Raw genomic sequence first — 13,516 nt, 5'->3', positions numbered from 1 at the left:
AAAATTCATATTTCAACATCTATAATATTATTATAGATGTTGAAATATGAAATTTTAGGCTGGGATTGACAAATATGCATTTTATTTGGATTTTAAAGGCGTTTTGAGCTCCAAATCCCAAGTGTCTGTGAAAGCAAGCAATAAACATATTGTATCGCCGTGGTACCGCACATTTATTATGTGAGTCTCAAACTATAAAATGTACAATATATTGGGAAATATAAGTTGTTATCTCCCTTTGCAAATAAAAACAAAAATGGTAACCAAAATTTCATTTTTAATCCGTATTTACACGTGCAATTGTGTCTTTAATTTACAAATATCAGTACATAATGTTTTTTCAGTGCAACATGTTGACGCAAATTAGAGGCTTATTTCCAGGTTTCATAACAAAACTACATAAATTAATAGTTTTATTCCAGAACGAGGCTGAGGCAAGGATCAGTTTTAGCATCAGACTCGTTTGTTATTGAAAATGAATTTACTACAATTTTGAGTTGTTTACTGTTAACCTTAATCAATATTTTAAGGACAGGGTGTTTTCCGAACTTTAAAGAATATACAAGCTGCTGTCATGGATTAGTATTTAGTAATGGTGAAAATTTTACAATAATTAGATTTATATAAAAATTTCCAAATTATACATGTTCAAACTTTGTTCTTATAGACCCCTTTCAAAATTACTAAAAATAGAATGCTGCATATCATTACTGACCACAGGTTATATCTGGAGGCAGCAAGCTGTCTGCTAATAGCCTAAGTTCATTGTATGCTCAAAAATGACCTTGTCTTTGGGTTTTATTCTTTATACATTTTTGTCTGCATAAAAATCAATTTAATTTTTTTACTTTAATAAACTATCCATTTCTGCAGACAAAAAACTTCTGATCCATTATTATTGGAACATAAAAACCTTGGATAAGCTACAGATACTAACATTCAATGCGCCCACTGATAAGTTATTGAATTAAACTGTATTTATAGAATTCTCTGAGAGTAAATTATAAAAAGGCCATTTAAGTATATAAATCCCTAAACACTCTTCTCCCATCATTTTAATATATAAACAATATGTATCTTTATATAAATCATTTGTTTGAACTGTATGCTATATGTACATTTTGATAGAGACTCGAGAGCAAGCCTGAACTTGCAAACTATGTTGCCCTTTAAATAAAGTCATCATCATTATCATCATCATCATCATCATCATTATTATTATTATTTATTATTATTATTATTATTATTATTATTATTATTATTATTATTATGTACCAGTGTTTGGCAAGCAAGAGGCAGTGTACAAATAACATACGTTACTAGGCTTACCTGATAAAGAAAAAAAAATGATCAAATCCATGCAACCTTAATTGTCATTGATTTATTTTAAATTATCTTTAATTTATTTTTAACCTCAAGCATAAACTCAGTTTCAAAACTACAATTCAAAACTACCAATATTATTAGAAATATCAGATTACAGAAAAAAATGAAAGCAACTGACTGAAATACATATATTTGTGGAACATCTATCTAAATTATACAGATATTATTTGACTTCTGAAATGCATAACCCAGTCATTTAAAATATTTCCACTTCTGCAGAAAAGCCTGTAAGTAAAATTAAGGCTAAACTTTATTTTTTTTGCTAACGATTAATTTACTATGTGGAATGGAGAAATTATTAGACCTGCCAGTTATTTAATAATGATTTATGTTATGAAACATAGTAAAAATCATGAAGCAAAACAATTTGTCACATTATTTAACGTAAAATGCATGCAAAGAATTATTTGTTGGTTGTCACGGCTTTAATTTTCTTGGTCAAATCTTTTTATAGCGTTTGTCCATGCATCCCTTCTCCACAATACGTATTTAGGAATCTAAGTACATATAATGACATGGTGTTTTCTGTGTTTTGCCTATTTGAGCATCCATATATTTGAATAAGAATGCCTGTATGAAATAAATATGTTTTGTTTTGTTAAAAACCTATTTAAAGTAGTAGCATAATATTTTGTTCCGCATCATTTTATTCTGTTAATGCACAGTTTTCATGTGTTTTCAAGAAAAGAAATATTCTATGTTGAGAGCCGACCGTGAGATGGAAATATTATTATGTTACCTTTTTCGAATTTTATGAAAAATATTTCATGATAATTTTTCATTTTTGATATTTCATTTTTTAACTATTAAAATTCACCATTAAGTGATATCCTTAACTTTTACATAAAACGAACCCAAAATCAACCTACAGACAAAAGCATCAAATAATTCACAAATTTCTTAGACATGTAAGATTTATTTTGCTAATAACAACTGCTTATTTTAACAATTTAAGTATGAGTATTGTGAAATAACTTCTTTGGAGGCTTGTCAGTAAACAGCTTTCTGCCTCCACTAAATAAAACATGAGTGGCCTGAAATTGACCTTACATTCTGCAAGGCGTCTATTGATTATCATACATTTGAAGTAGATGTTTTAAATAATAATAGTATGAGACTGGCAACATTATTAAAAGCCTAAAAGTGTACTGTGCATGTCTTATTTACCTGCTACACACAGCCTCTTTTTTATGTCAATATTATTATTATAATAATTATATCCTGTGACCAAAAAGGGCAGCAAGAAATACCCAAATACCACACCCAAATGTTGCCCAAATATACAAAAATATACACAAATATTGCCCAAATATACTAAAAATAAATGTTTTACACTAAAAAGTGCTGTTTTTATAATGAATAAAATCATGACAATATACACTCACTAAGATAAAAGCAAACATGTATACCCAAATATACATTTCCTATCATTGTGTGTTGAACCAAAATATACCCAAATACAGTATTATGTACTACATTAAAGCTATTAAATTTTTAAATAATAATACAATGGACTGTATATGATATGAAATTTCAACAAAATTATACCTAAAAAATTGAAGTGTATCTTTATCTTAAATTGCAAGCATATTCATAAATGAACCTAGATAAGCAAATGTAGCAAATATATTTTCTTACAACATCTGAACTACGCATTTTAATGGAATGAATGAAGGTTATAGCGGGCCCAGTCATATTATGTTATAAAATTAAAATATTAATTCATTTTCTTATTATAATCTATATTTGATACATGCAAAAATTAATATTGCTATATTTGGGTGATTTTGTGTATGTTTGAGTATTTCATGTTGCCGACCAAAAATGTACATTATTTATGGTCCCAGTTATATCAGACAATAAGACATGGAGCATTTCTCTCAGTGCTTTTTCAGCAATCACATGAGATTAGTAGAATGTCACTTGCAGTTTATACATGTATTTATCCAAGTATGCCAGGTAGTTTAATGAACAGCAAAAAGTGTGTTGAAATTAGTGTAGAACTATAAATACCAGGCAAACAAATTACATTCTTAATCAACTGCATTTATTGCGCATGTTTTGCTATTATGATATCACTGTTAATAACAACTGTTCAATAAGTAGGGGATAAACTCTTAAGTGCCCTGATAGTGCAGTCTGTAAAGCTGTGTTATGTGGTCCCAACCAGGCTGCACATTTTTCTCACCCTATGACATTTGATATTTAACATGGAACCATGATGGCATATATACCTCCAGAGTCACTGAGCAGAGTTTTGTTAACACATAAGAATTGCCTTCAAATTTCAGTAAAGAAGGGGGAATATGTCATTGTTTACAACTGTACTTGTTAAGTCTGTATCTAAGATGTGCACCACAGTATATTGTTGGCCAGCAAGCTGCATACTGCATGTTGTTGTGTTTTTGTTTTTTTTATCATTTGTGGGTGATGCAATACATGTTCATACCTGAAATCTGCTTACTTTAAGAAAAATGGCCTTGTGGTTAAGCTCATTGATTTCAAACCAACTTGCCCCTAAATGCTATAGGTTCCTATCCCAGGGGTGACTTGATTCTTTCGAAGGAGCACTTTAGGTCTTCCTCCACCATTGACCAATAAAGCATGAATGTCGCCATACGACCACATTGTTTTGGTGCAACCTTAAAGCCAACCAAAAACAAAAACAACAAAAAAACAAACTTCAGGACTTGTTATTTTAAGGCTGTATGAATATTAAAATGAGTTGTTGTTTGATAGTTTGATATAACAACAGTTAGCATTATAAAAGATAAAGTCATTGTCTAATTATCTGTATTTTCAGGTTGTTGACAGAATGTAGTACTGTAAGAATGCCATGTGACCTGCAAGGGGTCTAAGACAGAGTTTTTAAGGATAGGTAATGAATATCAATATGAAACATCCTGTAATGGGGTGTCTTATTTTCTGTCTAATACTAACCTATGCTAAAAAAATAATTCTAAGCATGTAAACAAATAGTATAACTGTAAATGCTGTGAAGTTATTTCATATTCAATATATCATGTGCAAGTTTAAAAAAAGTAAATTAATACATACATGTATATATATAAGTAAAATGTACATTATTTATAAACAAACTATTTTTAGAAACAAACTGTATTTCTATTGAAAATATTTCAGATTTGGTTATAATTTGTTCACAATGAACATTCTTTCATTAATTCTGATTGTCAGACATATTTTCAGTCAGAATTATACTGAAATTGACTTTATTTTCTGTTGGATATAAAAAAGAACTTTCTTTACATATTACACAAAGCTTTTACTTGAAACCTAATACATGTCTTCATGAAAATTGGAATCTGCTTTCCAAGGCTCTTAACTCTGACATGGATTTTGACTGAATTAGGGCCCTTTGTGAAAATTCTTGGTTACAGCGTTGCATGTAGCATCAATCCTCAAAACTACTGAATGTATACACTTGAAACATATCTTCTAGTCATCATGTCAGACGAGCAAACTACATGTTTTACCAAAAAACTTTCAGCTTATATAATGCACCTGGTTGTCCATCTGTTTGTGTCCGCTCTTGTTTCTTTTGAACCAATGGAAAAAATTGAAACTCATATTTGACATATATAGATACATCATAGGAATTAGCAGGTCAAGTTTGAATTTGGTCATGGTTCAATGATTTTGGACAAAGTCATCCCTCTCGAACGTTGGAAAATTTCGAAAATTTCAGTTTCTGAAGGAATGTATGTCTGAGCTTGGCATTGCATGTGCTAGTATTTAACCAGAAAATACAAGTCAAGTTCTAATTTTGTCATGGTCAGATGTTTTTTTTTTTGACAGTTATTCCCCTTAAACTTAAAAAGATTTGAAAATTCCCAAAGTCATTATCTTGGGTACAAATGTGCAATATGCAAATTGCCAAAGGTTAACATTGAATAGTTAAAATGCCTTGAAAAAAAAATGCTTTGTGCAAACAAATTGGAACTAGATATTATTAAATCATTTGAAATTTTGGCTGCATACCGGCGCATTTGTGGCATTTCAACACATTTCTAGTTGTTTATTTTATTTAAATTGAAATTTGAATAAGAAATATAAATGATTATGCCAGTGTACTAAGACTTGCCCTTTCCATGTTACTGCAAGCCCATATATTATAATGTCTTAACTTGATTTTTTTTTTGTGTGTTTTAGATTGAAAAAAAAAGGATTATTGCTGAAGAAGTGCAAAGAAATAACGAACAAAGAAGATTCTTCAGATTGATGTAAGAATGAAAAAAATGAACTTGTTTCTTTTTTGAAAGCAGTCTGTAATGTGGAAGAAAAATGGCTTGTGAAGAAAGCAAAGAAACATGTTGCTTTTTGGGGGTGCAATAAAATCTTCACCAGATATAGAATGTTGGTTGTTAAAGGGAGTATCTTAACCTCAAGCTGAAAATGGAAAATAGTCTTCAACAGTTAAACGAGTATTTGGAAAAGATTGGAAACTTGGAGTCTGATGCAAAAGAGCAATATGATACAACAGAATGTGATGAACCAAAGGAAAAGCGTGAATGCTGTAGAGGGTTAGAGAAATCCAAGGATGTTGATGTTAAAAAGGAGAAATCCAATATAAAAGAACATGATGTTATTTCTTCACTGTGTGAAGATCACGAGAAATCCATAACATTTACAAGGGACTTTACACCCACTTTGCATAATACTGATGATTTACATACAAAATCTTACAATGGATATGCTGATACTGATGATAATGATTTTACAGTATCAGTTGACATGGATGATGAGTTGGAAAGTACATGTCCTGCAGTTGCTCATACATCACCAGGATCTGTTTTCATTGACAATGTAAAAACTGAATCTCTCCATTTTGAAGAATCTGAAGAAGCAGTTATTGAGCTAGCAGAGATTGGGCTAAATGAGGAGAGTTTACAAAATTATGCCATATCTGGCGCACTGTCAACCAGTACAATGGCTACCAACAAGGACAGTGAAGGATTAGTTCATCCAGTAGCCTTGAAGAAATCTGCAATATCTCACAAAAAGCCAGATTCCATTATACCACAACAACCCAAGGGCCAAGTGACAACCTTGCTTGACCTCTCTAGTATTACAGAATTAAAGAAACTTTGGGTGAAGAAAGATAAAGTGAATAAAAGTGTTAAGGTCTCATCAAGCAAACAAGTGAATAACAGATGTAATTTATTTAAACCCAAGAAAACGTCAACAACCATACAAAATCCAAGACCTGTCGAAACTAGTGTTGTCAAAAAGAAAGAAGTAAATGTAAAAATCAAGGCTATCGTACCAAGTAAATCAGCGGCTACAAAGATTGAAAGTCAAAGCAGCAAGAGTACAAAATTGAAAGAAGCCAATTTTGCTACAAAAAAATGTACTGTTAAGCTTGTAAGAGTTGAAAATTTGCCAAATGATGAAAACCTTAGAATTGATCTCTCTACACCAAAGATCAGTATACTAAATAAACTTGAAAAGTCTGTTCCTGAAAAGTCAAGGAAAAGGTGTTTCAGTAAAAACACAGATGAATCAAAACAACATGTGGAAACTTTAAATGCTACTCAAGTTAAGAAAGCTAGGGCATTATCTTTAGGAAAACAACAAAACATAAGTTCAGAAACCAAAACAATGTTAAAGACCCAAAAGAAATTATCAGTGTATTCTAAAAAGAATACAAAGCAAAATAATACTGTCGGATCTCAAGATACTAAAGGTAATAAAGCAACTGGTAACAAAGTAATAGAAAGTGGAGAAAATGAGATAGATGAACAAAATTATGAGGATGTAAACAGTATGGAAAGTGAATTTGGCATGTCAGATGATAAAGAAGGTGAATCTTACTTAGTAATTAAAAGTGAGGTTGATGAAGATTCTGATTATGAAGATGATGATGATTATATTCCATCAGATGATGATAAAGATGATGACTACAATCCAAGGAAAAAAAGGAAAAAGTCTAAAAACAAACCAAAAGTTAATATTACAGTGAAACAGGAATGTGACAATGATATTGTTTATGGGATAAATAATGGTAAAAGTAAGAAAGTTAAAGGCACTAGAATTGGCAGGCCGCCTGTGTTTGGACACTTTGAATGTAAACTGTGCGACTTTACTGCAAATGAAAAAAATCTGATTCAAAAACATCACTTAAAAAATCATCGAAAAATTTTTGAATGTAAACCATGTAATAAGATTTTTAAATCAATTAATGGAATTTTAGAACATACTGCCTATAAGCACAATGGTGGAAAACCTTTTAAATGTGACCAAGAAGGTTGCGATTATGCATCTAAGAACCCTGTTGATTTAAAACGACATCAATGTAAGCATGAAACTGAATTGAGACATGTTTGTGATATATGTGGTTGGCGTACAAAGTGGCCAAAAAACATCAGGCACCATTATGTAATGAAACATTGCGACGAAAGAAATTATAAGTGTACAATTTGTGAATTTGCAGCAAAACGTAAAAACGATTTGAAGTTTCACATGTATCGCCACTCAGATGTTAAACCAATAAAGTGTTTGACATGTGGTTTCCGAGTAAAAACAAACTTTGAATTGAAAAGCCATATGTTAGTACACACAAATGAGAGACCATTTAAATGCACCTTTCCAGGATGCAAAAGTGGAACAAAAACAAAATCGGACCTTACAAAACATATGCGTGTACATCAGACAGAAAGACTTTTCCAATGTCACATCTGTTCTAAAAGTTATAAAGATCAGGTTGCCTTGAACAAACATCTTTCTGGAATACATGTAGCAGGAAGGAAATACAATTGTGATATCTGCGGAAAATCCTTCAAAAATAGATACGCATTAAAGAAGCATGTTTTCTTACATTCAGGTTTCAAACCGTATGAGTGCTCTGTGTGTGGTTGGAAATTCACCACAAGAACTAACTTAGACAAGCATATGGTTACCCATGACACGAAAGATAGACCCTACCTTTGTCCTCTATGTCCATATGCTGCTAAGATTACAGATCATCTTCTTGCACATATAGGATCGTTCCATGGAGACAAATACGCTTATTTTTGTGAGTTATGTAGTAAACCATTTAAACGATACATGCAGCTGAAGTTGCATTATGAAAGAATGCATTCTAAAGAAGAAGTAGAGAGATTAAAAAATCACCCTAATGCTGATCTTGCTTTACTTCAGATGGAAATTAAGCTTGAGTTAGAAGAGGATGAAGGACTGAAAAAGAAGAAGAAAACTAATAAAACAAAGAGTAAACCATTGAATGAAAATTTTGTTAAAACAGAACAACTTGTTAAAAAAGGTTGTGATTCAGTAAGTTGTGTTAATGAGGAACAAAATGATAAAAGATTGAATGAAGATGCTGGTCAGATAGAAATAGTGGAAAAGAAGAAATCGAATAATTCAAGTTCTGAACCATGTGAGGAAAATCATGGAAATGAGGGAATAATTAATGTGGAAAATGATTTAAACAAAGAATGCTTAGTTGAGGTTAACACTGAACTGGTCAATACAGATAAAAATGAAAGTGATGCTAAAACAGTGGATGATGATGGTAACAAGAAAGAGAAAGAGATGGATATAAAAGTTGATGAGAAAATGGCAGAAAATGTTTTGATAACCAAAAATGAAAGAAGTACAGTGGCTTGCTACAACAATTTCAGATTACCATTAGCTACAAGAGGTTTTAAGTTTAACTATGACAAGACTGGGAAAAAACCTAAAAAATCATGGTTCATGGACACATCTCTGATGGACAAAGAGACTGCAGAAAGACATAAAAAATATGGAAGAAGAGTTGGGCTGTTACCTCCTATACCAAGGGGGCATCCCCCGAAAGGCTACAAAAAGCTTAAAAAGTTTGTAGATAAAAGAAAAAAACAACTTGCTAAAAATATCAAGAAGGCAAAGGTTGCTAAAGATTCAGGACTTCCTGTAGTTGTGAAAAGAAATTCACCTAGAAGTAAAAGGTTTCCTCATAAATACACAGAGTTTGAAACAATAGATGGAGAAATGTTGACAATTGAACAGGTTCATGAAAGATTACCAAAGTCAGAATCATACAGGACAAATGCAATTGGTCGAATACCTAAAAAGTCACAACTTTCTACAACACAGCAAACAAAAACAAAAAATTCATCTAAAAAACAAAATGCATCAAGTAACACAAAGGGTATTGTCAATAGCCCAGCAGCAGTATCAAAGGGTACTTTTAAGCAAAAACAATCTATAAAACGTGGACTAAAAACGACAAAGTTGTTACTATCTACAGAGAAGAAAAGATTGGGGAAAATGAATTTAAACATAAGAAAGCCTGTTTTATTTGACAGAATAGATGAAATTGCTCAAGTGCAAGATATACATGAAAGAAGCAGTACCATGACAGGAGGAAATATTTTGTCTCAATTCAGTCATAATAAACAAAAAGATGGAACTGAAAATGGAATAGAAACACAACAAAATGGCCCAAAGTCTAGGTCGAGAAATGTTTCAAAGCTAATTCAAAATTCTGAAACCCAGAGGGGAAAGAAGGAAGTAAAAAGAACAAATGGTAAAAAATATGTGACATTAAAAACTAAGAAAGATAAAGAAGCTAATGTTTCTCAAAAAGGAAAACAGTGTCAAAAGCGCCCATACAAGAAATCTGATGTCTGTAAAAAAGTGAATGTAGGTATAAAAGATTATCCTGTTTATCCTGCAGGTGCCCCTATACATGTTCCTGTGAAAAACACTCAGTTAGTTATGGTTTATCCAACAAGTATTCTACAAGATGTCAGCACGCCTACTGGTAAGTCAAACGAAATTGACAATCAGGGTATACTTATTAATTTGAATGAAGGTGGAAATTCTGATGTAACTGACAATACACCTTATTGTGACAGAGTAAAAGAAGATAATGAAACAGTAGTTGAAGCTCCAATTATGGAAAAAATGGATGACAAGGGTGACAACTCTGATAAAGACATAATGCTACAAGAATATTCAGCTATTGTGAAACAGGAACCAGGTCTATCATTTTACACAAATTAGCGCATGAATCTGAACCATAACTGAATGTTGAAATTAAAGTGACCTGATTTCTTATGAGCTTTTAATTTGTAATAAATCAACTTCATTCAACTATGTAAATAAACTGAATATTTTTCTCGGTATCAGCACATTATGAATAATTTGTAACAAAATAGGATATAGAAATTTAGTATTGATCTTATTAAAGTTGGTTGTTTTTTGCACAGTCATTCTGGGATAGTTTACTTATTTCCACTATAGAATTATGTTTTACATGTATTTGTTTAGTTAGATATACTGCATCTGTGAACACTTCTTTTATTTGATATTTTAGAAATATCAACTGTGAAACTAAGATTCATATATTTGATATTTTAGGAATATATACTGTGAAACTAAGATTCATTTTTAGCTTGACGATTCAATGAATAGGTAGAGATATTGTACTGACCCTGGTGTCAAAGTCGCACTATGGTTTTTTTTTTGTGTGCAAATTGGTATGTTCAAAACCATTGAAAGGAATTAGTTGAAATTTCACACACTTGTTCTCTGTGATTGTCTAACATAATTAGAACAGGTCCCACAACTCTTGACTTACCGTTTTACAGAGTGCAGAGTTACCTTTTCTGTCAAATACTGGGAATAGTTAAAACGCCCTGTCATACAGACAGCTGTTGTTTGCTAACATAGTTTAATAAAAAACATTGGCTTCACTGCCAATATCACAGGGGGACTAACTATATATGGGTTGTCAGAATGTGCTCTCAAATTGGTTGTTTATAACCAAAATAAGTCAATTTGAAAAACTCCCCTTCCAATTTGTTGATTTTTATGCTCCACGTGTGGATGTTTCACCCTCTAATATTCTGTTCTAATGGAAGTGCCACTTGACTTATCTTTTAAAACCGAAACACAGTGTGTTGGGCATTCAGGGTTTGATTGATAGCCATTGTTATTTTATTGGTACTTTAGATGTACCGTACTGAGTAATCTTTGTGATGATAAAAATACCAAAAAAGTGTGAATTTACTGACTATATTTGTTAACTAACTCTACTGTTATTTTTTGTCTCAGAGAGAGGTTATTGTGATTATAAACTTATTTAATATACATAGACACATTTTGTGTATAAATGATACAATGTTATATTACATTCAATGTGAATATTTTGTTTTAATTGTTGTTGTTTTAGAAATCCAAGTATACAGTATCATGTTTTATGGACAAAATTAGAAATTGTTTACTTTTACTTTGTATTTGTAGTTTACTTTATAATATATATTTATGTTTTGTTTGTTGTTAAGATAGATGCATTTTATCTCCCTTACTTAAATCCCCACCCAAACACCATGTTAGTAATCACATTGTCCATCCAAAATCGTGTCTGGATCAAAACTTTGTCATTCGGCTATTGATTCTCTTTAAATATGTCACAAATTTTCAAAATCATGAGATGTTTCAAATCACTATAAAACAAAACATCAAAAAAAACAAAACAAAACTTTTGAGAAATGAAATAAAAGCATTTATGAGGCATAATGGGCCTTTAAAGTGAAGGGTCATACATGGACAATGGCCGATAATGGAGTCTGTTTTGAATGTTTAGCATTTATGATTGATCATTCTTTGATGGATTTTGAAATTTACTGTAATTATAACTTTGCACCAATGTTCACCATTCAGAATCATGGGGGGCATACGTCACATTTTAGTGACACTTCTTGTTTTGTATTTTTTGTTATTGAATTCTCAGCACTTTTTAAATGTTCGGCACACTATCTTTTGTGGGAGAATACTAAAAAGCATTAAAAAAATATTTCTGACCACAACATGTAGCTTCACAGATATATGATAGTAATGTTTGTGTGAAAATTTGAAATGTAAGTCCACAACATCCCTTCACTATGTGTGTACATGCAATACTGTAATCACATGATCTGGTCAGAAATATTTTTTTCATGCTTCCAAATAGTTATTCATTCATATTCATACTCTTGTAAATGAATTTGCGATGTTTGTTGTTGATGTTGTTGTCATTGTTTCCTTTACATTAAAATTCTATTCTCTGTCACAAATGTTATTTCACATGTTAAATATTGGTAGATTTATGTTAATTTTTCTTATTTTATTTTTGTGTTAAATTTTACAATGCAAATTGCTTTAATATGCTCTTCATTTTAGAATATGACAATAGTTGGTTGAGCCATGGCTTTAGTCATTTTATGTCATTTTACCATGCAATTACTAGGTAATTTTGAGTTAGAGTATTGTATACGTTAGTAAACACGAGTCTGAATGATCAAGTCAATATTTTGATTTCCATTCAACAAAATGAACTTTTTTTCTTTATATTGATTATAAATACTGTAAAAATATTTGAGAGAATGATGGTGCCCATCAGGGATTTGTGTGCTTCCGTGCTTTACTGAATGTTCAGAGACCTCATTCTCATTTTGTAGTAATCATGTAGAGCAGAAAATAACTATTGTTATAGTGATTTACCATGTTATGGTGATTTACCAATTATTGTAATTTGGTACAGACATAGAAAGGGTTTAGGAATAAAACTTTTTTAACAGCTGAATAAATATAAAAAGCCTGGAGAAAAGTTTATTCAACGATTATAAATTAGTAATTGAATTCTGAAAGTTTTCATTTATAGCAAAGCCGTAAATGAAAAAATAATCAATGGGCCTTAGTGTAACCAAGCATTGGTGTTTTAACGCAGTTTATAGTGCGCAATGCAGTCTGTAAAAGGATTCCATGTAATTCTTTTTATTAAATGCCTTTATTCCCCCCAAAGTAGAGGAAAATACAAAGTTGGGATAAACATGATAAACTGCCGAAATGCGACAAGACTGGTCACCCATGCTGGTCCAATTTGTGTTTCATGATCTGAAGAATATTTATAGAAATTTCATGTGGGTTATTGATTTTTCATGCAATGTAGATTATGATATTGAAAACAATCATAGCAAAATGTAAAGTTATATACATAGTGGCAATAAACTAAGATTATAAATGGATTTCCAAAAATATATCTTTCTAGAAATTGTAAGGCCCTGTTTAAAGTGGGACTGTCAGCAAGTGAACTTTTCATTTCATTTTAGACATTTCTGATGATTATCCATTAATGAATTTTTAC

At 31.2% G+C, this 13,516-nt stretch overlaps 1 protein-coding gene across 1 annotated transcript; it reads left to right on the top strand.

Moving 5' to 3' along the window:
* Positions 1-198: 198 nt before the first annotated feature.
* LOC132739960 (uncharacterized) lies at positions 199-12,135 on the top strand. Its single transcript, XM_060727814.1, has 3 exons — positions 199-259; positions 4,190-4,264; positions 5,557-12,135. The coding sequence occupies exon 3, from the start codon at positions 5,800-5,802 to the stop codon at positions 10,390-10,392; it is 4,593 nt and encodes a 1,530-aa protein (XP_060583797.1). The 5' UTR covers positions 199-259; positions 4,190-4,264; positions 5,557-5,799; the 3' UTR covers positions 10,393-12,135.
* Positions 12,136-13,516: the final 1,381 nt, after the last annotated feature.

Source organism: Ruditapes philippinarum, unplaced genomic scaffold (genome assembly GCF_026571515.1).
Source record: "Ruditapes philippinarum isolate M1 unplaced genomic scaffold, ASM2657151v2 ctg1082_1_1_1_1, whole genome shotgun sequence".
NCBI lineage: Eukaryota > Metazoa > Mollusca > Bivalvia > Venerida > Veneridae > Ruditapes > Ruditapes philippinarum.
The sequence above is the reverse complement of the archived record's forward strand: the minus strand, read 5'-3'. Positions and strand labels throughout refer to the sequence as shown.

Bases quoted from the DNA above. Each gene is read 5' to 3' on its own strand.
- LOC132739960 (XM_060727814.1), top strand. From the start codon at position 5,800: ATGGAAAATAGTCTTCAACAGTTAAACGAGTATTTGGAAAAGATTGGA.